General features: G+C 34.5%; 1 protein-coding gene across 4 annotated transcripts in view; it reads right to left on the minus strand.

Moving 5' to 3' along the window:
- Positions 1–17,296, minus strand: part of LOC126869857 (laminin subunit alpha-1) — a 199,866-nt gene that overhangs the window by 1,962 nt on the left and 180,608 nt on the right. For all 4 annotated transcript variants that reach the window (XM_050626915.1, XM_050626916.1, XM_050626917.1 and 1 more), the window contains 29 exons: positions 12,465–12,571; positions 11,878–12,061; positions 11,276–11,631; positions 10,875–11,072; positions 10,380–10,550; positions 10,103–10,266; positions 9,849–9,983; positions 9,315–9,570; positions 8,813–8,981; positions 8,318–8,539; positions 7,912–8,165; positions 7,647–7,758; positions 7,411–7,555; positions 6,932–7,244; positions 6,625–6,785; positions 5,840–5,978; positions 5,530–5,770; positions 5,041–5,214; positions 4,784–4,950; positions 4,540–4,698; positions 4,299–4,447; positions 3,522–3,809; positions 3,279–3,447; positions 2,707–3,126; positions 2,171–2,359; positions 1,560–1,894; positions 1,103–1,409; positions 497–935; positions 36–404 (listed from right to left, as the gene is read on the minus strand). In XM_050626915.1, coding sequence (XP_050482872.1) covers positions 36–404; positions 497–935; positions 1,103–1,409; positions 1,560–1,894; positions 2,171–2,359; positions 2,707–3,126; positions 3,279–3,447; positions 3,522–3,809; positions 4,299–4,447; positions 4,540–4,698; positions 4,784–4,950; positions 5,041–5,214; positions 5,530–5,770; positions 5,840–5,978; positions 6,625–6,785; positions 6,932–7,244; positions 7,411–7,555; positions 7,647–7,758; positions 7,912–8,165; positions 8,318–8,539; positions 8,813–8,981; positions 9,315–9,570; positions 9,849–9,983; positions 10,103–10,266; positions 10,380–10,550; positions 10,875–11,072; positions 11,276–11,631; positions 11,878–12,061; positions 12,465–12,571 — 6,492 coding nt within the window. The remainder of the gene's footprint in view (positions 1–35; positions 405–496; positions 936–1,102; positions 1,410–1,559; positions 1,895–2,170; positions 2,360–2,706; positions 3,127–3,278; positions 3,448–3,521; positions 3,810–4,298; positions 4,448–4,539; positions 4,699–4,783; positions 4,951–5,040; positions 5,215–5,529; positions 5,771–5,839; positions 5,979–6,624; positions 6,786–6,931; positions 7,245–7,410; positions 7,556–7,646; positions 7,759–7,911; positions 8,166–8,317; positions 8,540–8,812; positions 8,982–9,314; positions 9,571–9,848; positions 9,984–10,102; positions 10,267–10,379; positions 10,551–10,874; positions 11,073–11,275; positions 11,632–11,877; positions 12,062–12,464; positions 12,572–17,296) is intronic.

Genomic DNA, 17,296 nt, shown 5'->3' on the forward strand with positions numbered 1-17,296 from the left:
AATTAAATAGAAGGAGGTTGATAAGTATGTCTAACCTGGCAAACCACCAATGTATAGAGGGCGAGAAACTGTGGCATCCATTATATGATAATTGACGTTAGCTGGAAGGCCATACTTCTGATCCAACTCATCGACTTTCAGTGCCAATTCTTCGTCGTTATAAACTGCTTGTATTCTGTGCCACCGATTGTCACAGATCGTGTATGGACTATTGAAACGTTGCTCTACATATAACGGATTGTTATCTCCTAGATCACCCGACATAATCACTTTACCATTATTCAGCTCTAATGATAATGAAGGCGAATTGCCGGGTGCCGTTATAGAAAGCAAAACACCCGACAATTCTGATGTTCTAAATTCCAACTGAAGTTCGAGTACAGCACCTAATTCAAAGTTCCGCTCTGTAAAAGAGAAACATTTCACTCATCACTATGATCTAATTTTATTTTTGTGTGATATTCATTTTTATAAACCGATAACTTTGATATCTTACTGTATATGGCATATGCTTCATCCTGGAAATAAGCCCCACTTTCAACATTTGGGAAACACTGTCCCACTTGATAGGCCCTACTCGTAGAACCAACCATATCATATACGTTGCCATTGATCCTCAACCCTCTGATACAACCTTTGAGAGTTTCAAGTTTAACTACGACTTGTTCAGGTATGGGTGTTCCACTTTCAGGCAGGCCTCCAATATACATCATAGAAGCTAGTCCAATTTTTCTTGGCACTTTAATCGTGCGTGGTGTTTGAGAATCCACGAGCAATGTCAACTTCCGCTCGTCATGACTGATCACTACATGATGCCAATTACCGTCATTAAACGGTGTTTTAAACAGTATTTCTTTCTTCTGCTTGCTTTTCACCAAGAGTAAAAGCTGTCCATCTCGTATCACGACCATGAGATAGTGTTTTGGTCTAAGGCCCTATGAATTAAAAGAGATATATTAATTAGTAATATTCTATAGTGTAAGGGCTTATATGGATATTAGGTATGGCAAGGCAATCGACAAGCTTGGTCAATCAAGGCCAGGCAAGGGCCCGATTCTTAAATATATGCTGTTTGTAAAAGCTATAAATAATTTCCACATACTGGAGTAATAAACAGCAGTCCATTTGGATAGTATGTCCTGAAATCAAATTCTATTGCATACTTCTTCTCCCAAAATTTTTTAAAATTTAGATAAAGTTGCGTGTGACTGTTTGGTTTGTCTCCAAATTTGAGGGCACCAGCTTCCAAAGAATAATACGGCACTTTTTGACACCCTTCCGGTTGGGTAGACATTCCCCTTGACAGCGATGCTGATGGTGTATACGTAGGAGGGTCTTTTCCCATGCTTGGTCCGGAACGACCAATTAATGCATGTTCAAAACTAATGGCTTCATCAAAACGAACAATGCTATAAAAAGAAATAATTTAATGAATATTTCTTATTTAGTTTATTAAATATTGCAATCACATGGATGCAAATTTTTGAGTTATTATTTTTTAATACCCTTTGCATTTTTGAAAATACGGAATATTGTAAAATTTGTTGTATTTAACTTACTCGTCATTAAATATCGCGTCTTTAATCGTTCCATACAAAGGCGTGGTGGTGGAAATCATGTTGGTATTGTTAATAAGCACTGGTAAACCTCCGAAGAATAGTCCTCCACTTTCTTCGGGAGCTTTAATAGCCGCACTGGTGGGTAATTTACCTGCGCTCTGATAAGCGTCGTCTATTCGCAATTCGATATCTTTTCGTCTTTTAATTACTGTTACTGAGTGATATCTCCCGTCATTAAAAGTGTCATTCGATTGTAAAGTGAGCTCCCCTCTTCCAGCATTTAAACGCACTTGCACTTGCCCATTGATTATGCATATGGAATAGTAACTTTTTTTCTAAAAGAATAAATGACATTGTAAGTTAGAAACATGGATCGTGATCTCAATATTTACTTGGAGAATTTTGACGAATTTCGTTCATTATATTACCTCCCCAAAACACAATATGATCATATTTTATCGTACAAATATTGTATATGATATTGTATCAGATATGATATTAAATATATAATATTGAAGAATTAAATTAAATGCCTTGCATTACGTTTATTTCATTTAATTTCGATGCAAAAAGTTTTTCGTATAGAAGAATAACGATATTATTTTACTTACAATTGAGTCGTCGTTCATGTGTCGTATAGGAGGCATACGTTCTTCTTGTCCTTCGAATGTAGAAAGAAGGAGTACAGCGTTTTCCTGCATTGTTCTAAAAGAGAAACTCATTGTGGAGTTTATTTTACGCAGTGTGTATGATACATGTTGTAAATACCCATCTCCGTAAAATCCTACGATCCTTAATGGCTGCAAAAATAAAAATTTATTTTTTATTTATGTACGAACTGTTTTACTTAAATTAAAATTCTTTGTCCAACATTAAAGGGAACGATAAATGTTTTAAAAGTGAGTAATAAATTTTCCTTTTATAGGAATTGTTTCTTAATTCCTTGACTATTTAAGTGGTTCCTAGTTTTTTACAATACAGAAAATTTACTACAAATAAAATGTATGCATATTTTTTTCATAGAATAGCTGAACAAAATATCCCACAATATTCTATTTTATAATTAAGGAGATCTCAACCAGTAGGAATTTACTTATTTTTAACATCTAGATAGAAGGTATCCATTTTTCATAATTAAGTTATTTACCTTATTTGCACAGGTAGGCTCGACACCATGATACTGTTCTGCCATTGGATCATAGCCCTCTTCAACGATGATATTAGACATACAGCCAAAGAAGGAAACTTGAGACGGCAGGATTAGTTTTTCCGCGCGAAAACTTGGTGGAACACCACCGATATAATATTTAGCCTGAATGAAATCAGGGATGTCCTCTTTTTTGGGTTGAGGTGTAGGTGCGCCTATCCTTTTATCGTTTTCTCCTCCTACACTCAAGCTACATTTTTCAACCGTTTTACGTAATTGATAATATCTAAATGCATCCACTTTTGTCCAGTTCCCGTTGTTATACTTAAAGTTTGAGGACATCTCCATGCTAACATTACCACCGTAACCAATGTGCAGAATCACTTTTCCTTCTCGCAGGAATATCATGATGTGTTGGTTCTGTTGTGGATAAAAATGAAATTGATTTTTAAGAGAAACAGGACAATTATCAAAAGTATAATAATTGAATTTGGTAATAATAACGATATAATGAAAGAGACACGATAGAATTTACATTTATTCAAAATAAATGATATGTGAATATCACGTACGTTGTCTGGATTAATTGCCAAAAATAGCAACGCATTCTCGTCGTAAGTTCGGAAACTAATCGATACTCCAAACGAATATTTATTATATGGTCCTGAAGAAACCCTATTTCTGACCGCATATCCTTCTCCATTGAAACTGTATGCTATATCATCCTTGACATCTTCCACTCTATAACATTAAGGTAAATAGTCATCTTCGTATATCTAAAAACTAAATGAAATTTCGAACTTTTTAATAATTACCCTTCCACACATGCTTCACAGGCCATATCTGGCGCAGTTGTAATGAAATTCCAAAGACCTATAGGCTTTCCATCTAGAATAACTTGGTGTACACATGCTGGAAGACCATTAGACGCAATGAGCTCGGTTCTTCTACGTTCTGTTATGGGAATTTTTCCTATCCAAACACGATCTGAACTGGTAATATCAAAGCGGCCGTATTCAGAGTCCGTCGAATTCTTTATGGGTGGATGTTCTTTGGTTGTCGACGCTTGTTTTCGTACATATAATTTGCCCAAGTGACGAACCCTGAAAATCATTTCAATTTCTCATAAAAATTCATTCAATTTCTTGCACGTGATATAGATAATGGATGATAAATTTTAGTAAACAGTTAATACATAGACAAAAGTATTATAGATATCGGCAGACAAAGACTTTATTTATTATATTATTTAAGTAAGGTAGATGAAAAAAGGAACAAAGTGTTAATAGTTCAATATAAATGTTATTTTCCTCTAGTGAAATGCGCTATTCTAATTTCCTCATTCGGTTTTGAAATTCTATTGAAGTGTATATAATATAATTTCGAAAATAATTTTATAACAGATATCGTACTTTATTTTTCAATTATTCGCACTTCTATTATCTTGTGGAATTGAATTTTATTCAAATGCTGTTATAAAGAAATTACATAAAATTAATTACATGATTTTTCCGATATAATGTAATTTCTTATAAGAAAAACTTATTAAAAGCTAACGTCGGATGATACATATAATACTTCAAATAACATACCTTTCAGCTTCAATACGATACCAGAATCTATCATCTAGAAGATCGCCACTTTGTATCACTTCAGGGTGTGTAAGAATACCTGTTCCTCCTCCAACATTCCACATAAATCTCACTCTCCTGTCAATGATCTCCAGGGCAAGGAAATCATCCTGTATGAACAAGAGAAACATAGCAAAGGTATTTCACGTTTCGTATTTCATAATGTATTTAATTTCGTATTTAACTCGAGCAATATGCTTACATTTATGCTGCTTGGCAAATAAAATAGGGGGCCTTCCTTTTTCCCTTTTGGAAGTGCAAAGGTCATGATAATCGAATTCATTGATGATGGCTGTAATGTGGGTGGTCTGTAGGATCGGCTGCATTCTTTTCCTTCTGCTGATTTTAAAGAAACGCGAATCTAAAGAAAAACATTTCATTTAAAAATTTATTTGGCAAAAGTATAAAAAGATAATATATTCAAAAAATTATAGTATCATGATTACTCCGTCAGCGGTGTTTCTAGCTTCTGCGATTTTGTCTTTGAGATTCTGTAATTTTGTAGTCAACGTATCGTTCCATTTATCAAATTCATTTTTCCTTTTTACCGCCGCATTTGATAAACTTATTAATTTTGCATCTGCTTTTTTCATGTTACTCAGTGCTTCTGTCACTGAAACAATTTTTTTAGATGATTGTATGATAAGCTAAATATAGAAACGTATACTATACGTAGCATGAAGAAAAATATAATAAATCTTACATTTCTCGCTGGCTAAACTGATTTCGGAATCGCCTTCTCTTTTTAAATCGTACAATTTTGGTTTTAATATATTAGCAATCCCTTCTTTGTAATCTCCAATAAGTTTTTGCGAGGTTTTAATACTTTCTAACACCTTCTCGTTGTCGTTTAATATATTTTCAACATTTTCACGCACTGAAAGCAACATACGGATGTTTCAATAGAAACTTTTAATAAACACATATCTTATTGCCAATTCCAAAAAATCAAGATTTAATTCAAGATAAAATTAATTACTATAAGGGTCTTTAATTAAGAACTTTCAATCACAGCTCAAAAGTAAATAACTTGTTCTAAAAAGTATAGATATAGTATATCAAAATACAAATACTTTATGATCACAACGATCAGTAAAAAACCTCACATCTTTATTGCGGTTATTGAAGTCATAGCTATGTATAAATATTAAAAAAGGAAAAGAAATGGATCACTGCTAGAAAATGAACTTACATTTCTTACTGTCATCTTGCAATGTTTGCAATTTTATATTGACTTGATTATCCCTAATTCCAGTACTATTGAGAGTATTTTTCAAAATGTTCACAGCCTCCTTTTGCAATTCCAATCCATCACTCGCGTTTTGTACTAACTTTCCATGTCTGTTTGCACTATTTTGCTGCTTGGACGATGCCAGCAATATTTCTTTAGCGCTATCCAACAGCGATTGTGATTTTGGGCCATCGGGAAATATCTGATAATACGTTATAATTGTGAAGTAGACTATTTTTTAAATCACTATGACTACAAAGCGTCCCCTTACCTTATTGTACGTGTCTTCAGAAATATCTTTAGCTGCCGTTGCTGTTATATTTGCAGTTCTTATGTTATCGACGATATTCTTGTATGCTTGACTGGCCTTCAGCGGGCTAGCTGCGATGTTTTTTGTCTCGGAAAACAGACTGCTCGGCAGAAACGCCAAGTTGCACTTTATCAAGTTATCGATCGTCAATTACATAAAGTAAAAGCGTACTACTAAATAACGATTATTAATTCGCAACTGGAACTGTCTTCATATTTCATACGATTTCGTTTTGTTTTGCTTTTAATTTAAGTCCCGAGTATTTCCAAGTTCTCGTGCAGAGATTTATATATTATTTTTACAACACGTATTTCTACCGCGTTATACACATTTACACTGTGTTACGTATTTGTCAAATATATATACAGGACCAGTGCGAAAAAATTGTTCAGTATTGTTTTAAATATTCAAGTATTTTAATAATCAAGTACGTCGAGATGTTTTAAAAATATAAAACAACGAATTATTATTTTATCTTTCCCTCTCGATATAAATTGTGTTTACCTACTATAGCTTTAAATTGTTTAAATATCTTCATAAATACTTTTACAAATACAGATACATTTTAGTAATAGCAATTAACATTCACAAATACTAATTAAAATTAATATACTATATTTTCATTTTGTTTTTCTTTGACTTGATATATAACGATATTTGCTTGACTATCTAAATATTAATTAACGCGACGATAAAATAATATGAATATAAAAGTATAAGAACAAAACTAAATAATTTTCTCTTACCTGACATACTGATCAACGTAGTTCGATAAATTCTTCACATGTGCAATCGCGGGTATCACGTATGTGTCGTTATATTCGTAATTTAATCTATACAGTAGTTCTTCTTTCATACTCAATTTATCAAACCAGTATGTTAATTTGTTTCGCAGTTCCGGAAGGTCCTGTAATTTAATATGTCTTCTTTTCAGATGTTTCTCGAGATACCGATGATATCGTTACTTGTAATTGTAACCAATATTAAAATAATTAATTAAATTTACATTTCTACCAAATCGTCTGTAAGCTAATTTATTGTACTTGTACATACTTGAACATTATTTTGAAAATTGACGATAAAACTACGCGTTTCATCAATCAGCTTTTCCCCCTCGGTAAGAGACGCATTAATTGTGCTCCGTAACATGTCGATCTCGCTACAGTAATTTTTGGCTTCCTGATATGTTTGATTAATATTGTTGTATAAACCATCGTATGTGAACAGCGTTTCCATCGTGTTTTCTATGATGTTCCGCATGTCAGTTAGTTTGATAGAATATTCTTCAGCATTGTTTTGAGCGGTTGCTAATGGCCCTGTTGCATCGTACAAGGAATTTAACCAATCAGTGTATTCTGCGACGTCCCTGTAATTTTCAAAAATTTTCAAAAATTATTATATAAATATTGAACCAATGATTTTGACGTAATAAAGTTGGATTTTATTATAATAATAGAATATTTGTTGTGAATGGAATTAAGCTGGAGTAATCAATGCGGTATCTATGTGAAAAAGTTGTTAAAAGTACTAACTCGAGAAAACGTTCTATTTCCATTGTCTTCTTTGCTAGATTTAGTTCTTTTATACCGTTCAAAATCATTTTTGCTGTGTTCAATGCTTTTTTTATTTCTACTCTTTTGTTCTCATTTGTATATTGATTCAACAACGTAATTGTATCTAGAAAAATGAAAAATCTTATTATAGGTATATATAGATTTATATAAAATGAAAAATTTGTGTATAAGAATATTTTATTTAAGGCAAGTACCTTCTATATATTTTCGCAGATTTTCCGCTTCGATCTTTGCGCTAAATATGTTATTTTCTAAATCACTGGTCTTTGATTTTACAGTATCTGCGCGCAGAGCGCGTTCGTTCGCCTAAAATATTAAAATATTATTAATATTCATATAAAAAAATTTACCATCGATTACGAGCTATTTCCTTTACGAATAAATAATATTCAAGGCTCTAAGAATAAATATTTAATCAGTATAATTTGAATAAGTATGAAATTAGAATTGAATACATACAGTTCTGAGCAACATTTCAAGGTATTTCATAAGATTTCTATACTCATGCCAGGGTACATCTCTCATTCTTTGCCTCAGTCTATTTCGAAGATTTATTTCATCTAGAAACGTTGTTATGTTGGAGTCAATGTAAGACAAATCTTCCCATGGAGGAGGAATATAACCATTGGCTATATGAGTGGTGCTTTCTGCTAATTCTTGCGAAAGTGCAGCCACAGTGTCGAGCAGTATACCGGTACAATTATCGTTGCACGCTAATGCAAAATAATATCAACGATTTAACAAAAATTTAATTAATTTTAAAATTAAAAAAATGTCTACTCGAACATCATAGAAAAGAAAAAAAAAAAAGAAAGAAAAATTTCGATAAATTTAAACGAACAAGGTTTTCGCATTTTTCACTTACACGTGCAAACGTTATTTATATAGACGTGACGATACGCAGTACATTCAGAGCAATCACGACCCGTAGAACCAGCTCTGCACCTACATTGTCCTGTTTCCGTATCACATTCATCGTTCAAACTTCCAGCGGGGTTGCAATTGCACGGTATACATTTGCCACCAGGAAGGTGCGGGAATCCATAATATCCGGAAGAACACCGTTCGCATTTTCTACCGGTGTAACCTGCGCATATAAAGAATATAAAATACATTTTCCTCCGAAAGTATATCCTCTCTGGATATGCAAAATTAAGCAAATATTTCTAACGTCAAAAATAGAGATACAATTGAATTTATTTCAATTTAGAAAGGGCTCTTCTCTCTCGCATGATTCACATCAACAAAAATAACGCTTCTTTGGTTCAACGATTGAGTTAGTTTCTGATAAATGTTATTATATATTTGCAATTAAAATTTGTATAGAGGAATTCTTCTGCGATGCGTTGAAGGTACGTACCAGGTTTGCAAACACAAATTGCTTCCGTATTGGCAAGAACCATGCAAGTATTTGAGAATCTTTTATCTGCTTGTGGGCAAGGACACGGTTTACAGCCAAAGTCTGGATGGCCGTAGAAACTGTCTGAGCAAATATCGCATCTTGGTCCTGCGGTATTCTCTCGGCAATTCTGTAGCAAAAATGTTCGGTTTTATTTCAGAGACTTAGCATATAATATGTATATATTGAGATTTTATTTATATTTTGTTAGTTACATTCGTCTAAATCTGAAACAATGACTTTATTGTATTCTTTAATATTTTTTTACTATTCTAAATAACATGTCTATTGAAAATTCCATTTAATTATTTTAGTTCATAAAATATAAACTTTGTCTATAAGTTATAGAAAGAAGTCTAGCATTCATCCTGGTATAAAACATGACAATTTTTGCACACAAGAGACACAGCTGAATGATTCCTTCTTAAAGTGCAGTTGGTAGAATTCAAGTCGACTATCTTACCAAGCAATGCCCTGTTTCTATATCGCAAATATCAGATCTTCCGTTACACTGGCAAGGTATTGCTTCTCCAATAAGGTTGATAACAATGGTCGATGTGACGGTTGTGTTGTTGTACCATCGATAGTGTCCGATACTCGGATCTTGACAGGACGTGCTGTTATATTTCGGGGGGCATTTGCAAATCTCGACACCGGTTGCAAGTTGCGGTATATGCATAGGCGTTAAAACTGCAGCGTCTATAGAAGCTTCGTGCAAGCTAAAATTTAATATAATAATACAATAATTTGACATTTTATAAAGCAAAAATACAGTGAAAGAATTTCACAAATACTTAATTTTGCAAGTTAAAGGGAATTACGTTAACACAGGTTTAAGAAGAGAGATCTTGTATTAAATATCGTCGAATAAAGACAATTTTTCGATATTCTAAGAATTTTCTCGATTTTAAATAAATGTTAAATAATTTACATAAGGGAAGAAAAAAGAAGAAAATAGGAAAAACAAGAAGTAACTTCGATGATAAAGTTTACATACGTCGTTCTTGTAAATTCCGCATTATCGGAGGCTTTTACCAGAATGTATTGCAAATTTTGCAAAGCGACCATAAGAACCTCTCTCGTGACTTTATAGTCTGGCCTATTTTGTAATTGCCATAGGGACTCGTGAAATCTAAAAATACCGTCAATTCGTATCATTTCGTTATCGAAACGAAATAAAAGCAGTCATTAATTCCTTGTTAGAATATCAAATTAAGATTATGTTAATTACTAATTGGAATTCAATATTACCTGACTTCGTAATGATTGCTATCCGAAGGTACGGGTAAATAGTATTCTAAGACAATTTTACGGTTTCCTTGCAGTTGCACGATCGGATATTGAAAAGTTGATCTTAAAGGTATTCCACCTTCTGTCGAAGTTGTGAATCTTAAAAATCCTCCGTAGGATACAACCTAAAATTATGAATTACGTTAAGACATCTTTTAGCATTGTGTGGCCACTTGTTTGTCGCGTAATGTAAAATTCAATGAAATGTTCAAGTGTTTTTCGAGACATTTGAAGTTACCTTATCACCAAGAAAAGATTCGGGTAGCATCCAATAGAGAGGATAATTATAATACAAATGCGATGGTATCGTCACATCACCTCCAGTGTCAGGGATCGTCGAAAGTCCATTGGTCATGTTTAAACCACCGTTAATAGGAGATAAAAACACTCGTGATCTAAATTTAGAAACCTGTATAAATAGAGAAATATCTTAATAATTATTTTTTCATTCTATTCATATTACAGTATTGGTAATATTTTAATAACAGCAATAATAACTTTTCTATTTCTAATGTAATTATATCTGAAAGAGAGATCGATGGAAAAGAAATTAATTTGAATTTGATAAATTTCTTCTCGAAATGATACGCATACGTATGTCGAATATTTAGATTTACACTGCACGTGCGTAATATACAAATTTTATTCTTACAAGATTAAATGACAAAGATTTAGCTGAACAAGAACAAGAATTTTCCGTAGAAATTATTTTGCGTAATACTACGATGCTTACTATTATATCATTGATAGTGTCATTGACGTAAAGAGTTCGTGGTCGTGTCAATCTCCTCTGTCCCCAACTAAGACCAGCTTGTTGACAGGAGGTCGTTCTTCCGAAACAAAAACATTCGGTGCAACCTTTCGGATTGTCCAGTGCTAAACCGAACGTACCTTCTTTGCATTGACTACACTGTCTTCCGACCACGTATTCCTAAATAACAAACGTACAATTTCTGTGTAACGTAAGAAACTGACCGAATATATTTCCACAAAAAACTATATGCTTCGATTGTATCAAAAACTCAAAGATTAATTTTCTAAATTTTTTGACGGATCATCTACAATGTCTTGTAAGTCATAATAAGAATTTAGATATTTAAAAAATTCCACTTAAAGATGCGTTAAACTTGATACCTTGCAAGGACACTGCCCTTTATCATTGCAATCGCAAGTTTCATCATCACACTGCAAGGTACCCGCTACGTTGCAGCTGCAAGGTCGACACCTAGGATAACCATAGTAACCTTTCGCGCATTTCTCACACCTAAGACCATCGTAGCCGATTCTACAAGGACATTGCCCTTGATGGTCGCACTGAGGTTTCATGGAACCAAGGGTGCACGCACAGGGCCTGCAACCAACTCCTGGGACCAAGTCCCAGGAACCTGATCTGCATCTGTCGCAATGTTCACCGAAGGTCAAGGTTGGACACACACAGCGACCTGTGTCAGGATCACAAACGTGACCTGGTCGCACACACGAATCGCAAACTAAAAATAAAAAATTGATGGGAATTATGTGAAAACGTGTGAAGGATGTGATAGCATTTACATACTGATTAATTAAATCCAATTATATCAAATTTCGTATTATTTAGTAGCATTTCCATATGACTATAAAAAATTCATACTTTTCCTTCATTTTCATTTCTTCGTTTCCGGATTTTGTTTGTACATTGAAACGTATAAAATTATTTATATATATTAAAATTATTAGCATCGTATTATAAAATGTACCTTGACATCCGTTTGATGAGTATCCATAATATCCAGGTAGACAAACATCGCAACGTGTGCCACCTACTCCTGGTTTACAGTAGCATTGTCCCATACTATCGTGACAGGAAGAATTATACGCTCCTATAGGATCGCAACCACAAGGAGCGCATCCTGCTCCCGTTGGCAAACCCCAGAAACCAATCTTAACAAGATGAGAAAATAGAAAAGACTGATTGCAAATAATAAACTTCATAGCGTTTAATCAGATTCTAGTAACGACTTCGAATGTGTTAATCGGTTAGTGAAATAATAGTTGCAGCAATTCTATAGTAATTCTGACGTATTAAATTTCAGAAAGCGATGTCTCTAGAGTTTCGTATACACGTTTTTCGTATAATACGCAAATGGAATTTCATGATCTTAAGTTGAGAGACGAGTTGCGATTCAAACGATTCTTGACATATTCGTGGAATACAAAATCACTTTATCTATTTTTCTCAATCGTATCAATTTTTATCTATTGCGAGAAAATGGGAGTGAAAGCAATTTTAAGAGGTGGAACGAGACACATAAATTTCCACTTATGTTTATTGCGATCTACTCACCATACATTGATCGCATTGTCTGCCAGTCACATGGGGCTTGCATTGGCATTGTCCTGTTACGATGTCGCACGCAGTGGTTATCGAACCAATAGGATTACATCGACACCCTGAAAATAGTTAAGAAGACTCATACAATAGAAGATATTCATAGAATACTTGAATGTTTCGATGTACATATTCTACGATTTATGTTTAATATTAAATTTTATGAATTAGAAAAATTTGAAATTAAAATGAACATCGATCTTGAACGTAAATTTTATTTACGATAGTATTGATAGTATTGTTAACACGTTCGTTGTCGATTGAATTCTTAACATCTACAGAATACCATCTTATGGAATCTTTACACACTGTACTTGTGGATTGTTATAAAACTTTCGTTTCAAAATTTCGTGATCTCTAATTCGTGTTTCGTATGAATCGATATCACATGCAGATCGTAAAAGTACTTCAAGATGCTCGCAGTAAAACGCGTTAATTTAGTATTCGCATTTTGTATAATTTCATGTTCAATAACTTCTTTCTACTTCTTGCAATCTCTTCCTTTCTTTTTTTTTTTTTTTTTTTTATTTATCTTCCATTTGCTAAATTTAACAAAGAGTCGCGAAAAAGTAATTTATAGTCCCTTCACTTAAACGAGTTCTCTTCAATGTTTAGATGAAAACTGTATGTCAAAGTATAAAATAGAATAATAACTCTTTCATTAACTCTGTTCCACATTGATAATTCACATTTCATTCTCAACCTGTGAGATCACGCCAAGAGAAATATGTCTTCCATTCATTTCACAGGTAACAATATACATACAGATCTATACATATCGTGATCAGCATCTATTCAGTCTGGATCCTAGTCATGCATGACTAGTGTTTGCTGATGCGCGATCGATCGCATTTCGCAATTAGCAATGCCACCACGACGAATGTTGTATTGTATTCAAACGATTTAAGCCTTGGTTGGCACTTTCACGGCTGCTGTCTCGTGACGAAAAAGAAGAAAGACCATTCAACGAGGAATTTTTGCGACGCAACCATAAATCGTGAGCAGGTAGTGCAGATTTAAATTCAATTTGGTCACCAGTGTCAGACGATGAAATAATACTTGTAACTTGTAATCGGTCTAGTCAGAGGCGAGATAGTCGATGAGATCACTGCAACAACGTTAAACAGATATTTCTTTCCACATTCTGTTTCTCTCAACTTTTTAATTTCCTCTAGTTAATTTCCTCCTTTAATTGAAATATCTCATATTGTTTTTCACGATTTTGTACGTATCTAATATCTGTCGCGTAAAGTATAAAATACAGGAATATTAAAAATATGATTACCAGCACCTGTGGTAGTCTGAAAAGCTTACAGTACGTATGTGGCAAGTTTGATGTATCAACTCATCTATCAATGTTCGAAACACGATTCGCTAATGATTCTGAACTTCTCACATTTAACAGTAAAATTTCCTTTTATTCTTACACCAATAAATAGCCAATAACTACCTATTCACTTCGCTTATAACGCAAAAATAAAGAAGTATATTCAAGTTACATATTTCTATAAAACACGATTTAGAAATCAGCCGAGTAATAATTTCATTGACGTGTCGCTTGCAACAGGCTTTCGCAATTTTACCTATCGTTCAACGAACAGATACACTTCCAGAGAAGTCTTAATCATCTTCTCGCAAAAAGAGGAAAGAAAAAAAGAGAGAAATAAAAAGGAAGGACTCGCAGCTAGGAATACCGGTAGACAAGTGACATATGATTAATTCAAGCAGCCATGACGCGACGTCCAGTTTAGCTTCGGACCGCGTAACCGTGGCTAAAGCATAAATAATGATCTCGTGTCTTTAATCCCACACGGTATTCAGCCTGGCATGGCGGTTGTAAATAAATAAATAACCGCACTCGTTACAAAGCTGAAGCATCAGCTGGATACTGATGGTAACGCCGCCTTAATTGTAAGTGATATCGATCATCCTTTAAATTGATAACCCTAAGTATGTTTTCTTTATTGCATCAACAGTTCAAGTGCGATTCTCTTTTGTTCGTTACGCTAACGAAGGCCATCGACGATCCACCGAGCAAGAGGATAAGGTCAATTGATTATTCGTGATTGATTTATCGAGGTATTCAATAAGCTTCGGGTGGAATTGTAATGTGATTATAGTAAGGGAAAAATAGGATGTACAAGGAAATAGAATCAGCAAGTGGAGGCTGTGGTTTTTGTAGGGAATTGCCGGTTGCGAGATAGAATCTTAGCCATTGCATACATTAGAATCGTCTGATGTGTAATCTCGAGGCAATACAGTGTTGGACTGATAAGTTCTATAAGGCTATTTTGCAAAGCATCATTAATCACTGCGATCACTTCCTATTTCAGACTGTGAATTCATGTAAAGTCTGATTTATTCACTGGATAAGTAGTGGGTATTTAATTTCGACTCACTGAACAATTTCACACGGATCGCTATAAAAATAATCAATGACAATTCTATATTCCAAACTTATTATTCTAAATTAATTTTCTGAAAAATTTTCCATCTCCCTGCTGTGCTACTCCTCTAGCAATGGTAATGATTCTCTTATTTAGTTATGCGAAAAATTAGATTATCGGCTCGCTTTAGAACTAATTGATTCGAACGAACGAGATCCTATTGGACTATAGAAACTCGTTCTATTTCCAACCAATCCCAGCACTTATCAAAATGTCAATGCGGCAAGACACGCACGTTCCTCGATAGCCTGTTCCCACGAGACACGTGTTTTTCCAGATTACACGAGTCTCTACACGAGATTTCGCTCGTTCTTCACGACGTACTCAAACATCGTTCTACGCAGTCGGAACGAGCGCTCAAAGGTCGCACGAAGATACGAGCCTCTGTAAAAGCGTAAATCTGCCGGATCTAGAGGTTTCCCGTTCCCCTTTGACTGATTCGTCGAGGACGGGACGCTTTAAATTGCAGGTAAAACTTTCCTGAATACCATTAGCTCGTCTGCAGTCGAGATCTACGCGGTTATATCTCACGATGACAACGAGCCTAGTTAAGCCATACCCATGTACGCTCCTGTGTACATCTTCGTTCATACCGCCTAGCGTTAGGACAATTGCCGATATCATACTAAACGTGATACAATAGGATCTCGATTATCCCAATTAATAAATTTTCGAATAACCGAGCGATTGATATTCCTCGATCATTTTCTTCTTCATCTTCCGATCCCTTCCGGCTCAATCTTTTCGAACTGACAAATTCCAAACTTTGTTTCAACTGGTAGTTTCGTGGAATTGCTTTCCTATATTGATCGCTATTCACGGAAATAGCTGGATATCCGTTACATCTCCGGTGTGGCAATGAATGGTTGCAGTTTGCAGACAAACTTTGAATAACGCCACTCAAAAGTAAGAAACTGTACTGAGTTAGGATACGTTTTCTCGTTGTAAATCAAGAGATATGTAAATTTTCGCTTTCTCCCTCATTCTACTCGTGGTTATTAATATTTCTCTGAAACCTGAAAAGAGAACCGTCAAAACGCAGAACCTCTACTACGAACGTTCTTTTGATATGAAACGAATCTGGAGTTTCGAATTGCAGCGAGTGCTCCATACTTTGCGAGTGTGACACGTTCGAGACTGTCAAAGATATGAGCCCTGCAGGAACAACCGAACCAGCCGCTCACGTTCAGGTATTCGAGGCAGCGGGAAAGAGTATGGAATTTTATCGAGTTTGGCTAAAAGTGCATGATTTCTGCATCCCGTGCACCGGTCTGCTTCACGCGTATAAATAAATGCACGCGTGTCTAAGGTGCGCCGTGCACCGAGCTATCAAGCCGACTGTTTGTGTGTTCCGCGAATTTATCTTTGCCGACAGCTCATTATCCAACAACGATAAACAGTCTCGAGAGAAGCAGTTACGAAATTCGCGCAGATGCTGCGGATTTCCTTTTCGGCTGTTTACTCGTTGTCTATGTTGCCTACTTGATTGTCTTTCTTCTCCCTCATTTTGCGATAGTTTCATCCTTTTTGTACGTGTATTTTAATTTTAATACAATTTATATCGAAAGAGAGAAAGAGAGACGTAATTTATCAGTATTGGAATTTAAAGGAAGTAATTTAAAATGAAAACAAAATCGTGAAGCCCGATCAGTGCGAACAAATAAATTCGTAATTCTGCTTTCTGTATCTCTCGAATGCAGGATGTATCGGAGTTAATTTATCGACTCTTTGATATGAATTTTTCAGCTCTGTCGAAGTAATTTTTCCGTGCAATGCGTAAATTTCTACTTCTGTTATCGATACTTCCTTTTCCGGTCACGTAATTCCTTAGTTACATGCGAATATATCTAGTTTACATGCGAATATCAAATAAGAGAAACAACCTTGTGGTTAACTTATCTAGTCAGTAAGCTGGATGCATGAAACATATCTACCAATAGAAAAAAAGGAGGACGTGCTGTTTTTTCAATGTTCTAAAAATAACGTTCGATAATGTGTGACTCATACATTTATTTCTAGCGTAGTAAATTACTTTAACAATAAACTATATCCCGTTATCGCAATACAAATTTAAGTAATATCTTTTCTGAAAATAAAGTAACCCCAATCGTAATATATAATTCAATTTTATATTAAGAATAGATTAAACTGTATTTTAGTATTTCGCATTAAACAAATATGCTGACCTATGTTTATATAATGACCTATAAAGATACGAAATTCAACGAAAAAGTACAGATACGCGTACGTATTTTCCATATTCTTCGACAAAGAATATCCGTTTGTAGACGATATATTTTTTCACATTGCACATTCCCAACCTAATAACTATGCCATATT

Source organism: Bombus huntii, chromosome 9 (assembly GCF_024542735.1).
Source record: "Bombus huntii isolate Logan2020A chromosome 9, iyBomHunt1.1, whole genome shotgun sequence".
Classification (NCBI taxonomy): Eukaryota; Metazoa; Arthropoda; class Insecta; order Hymenoptera; family Apidae; genus Bombus; species Bombus huntii.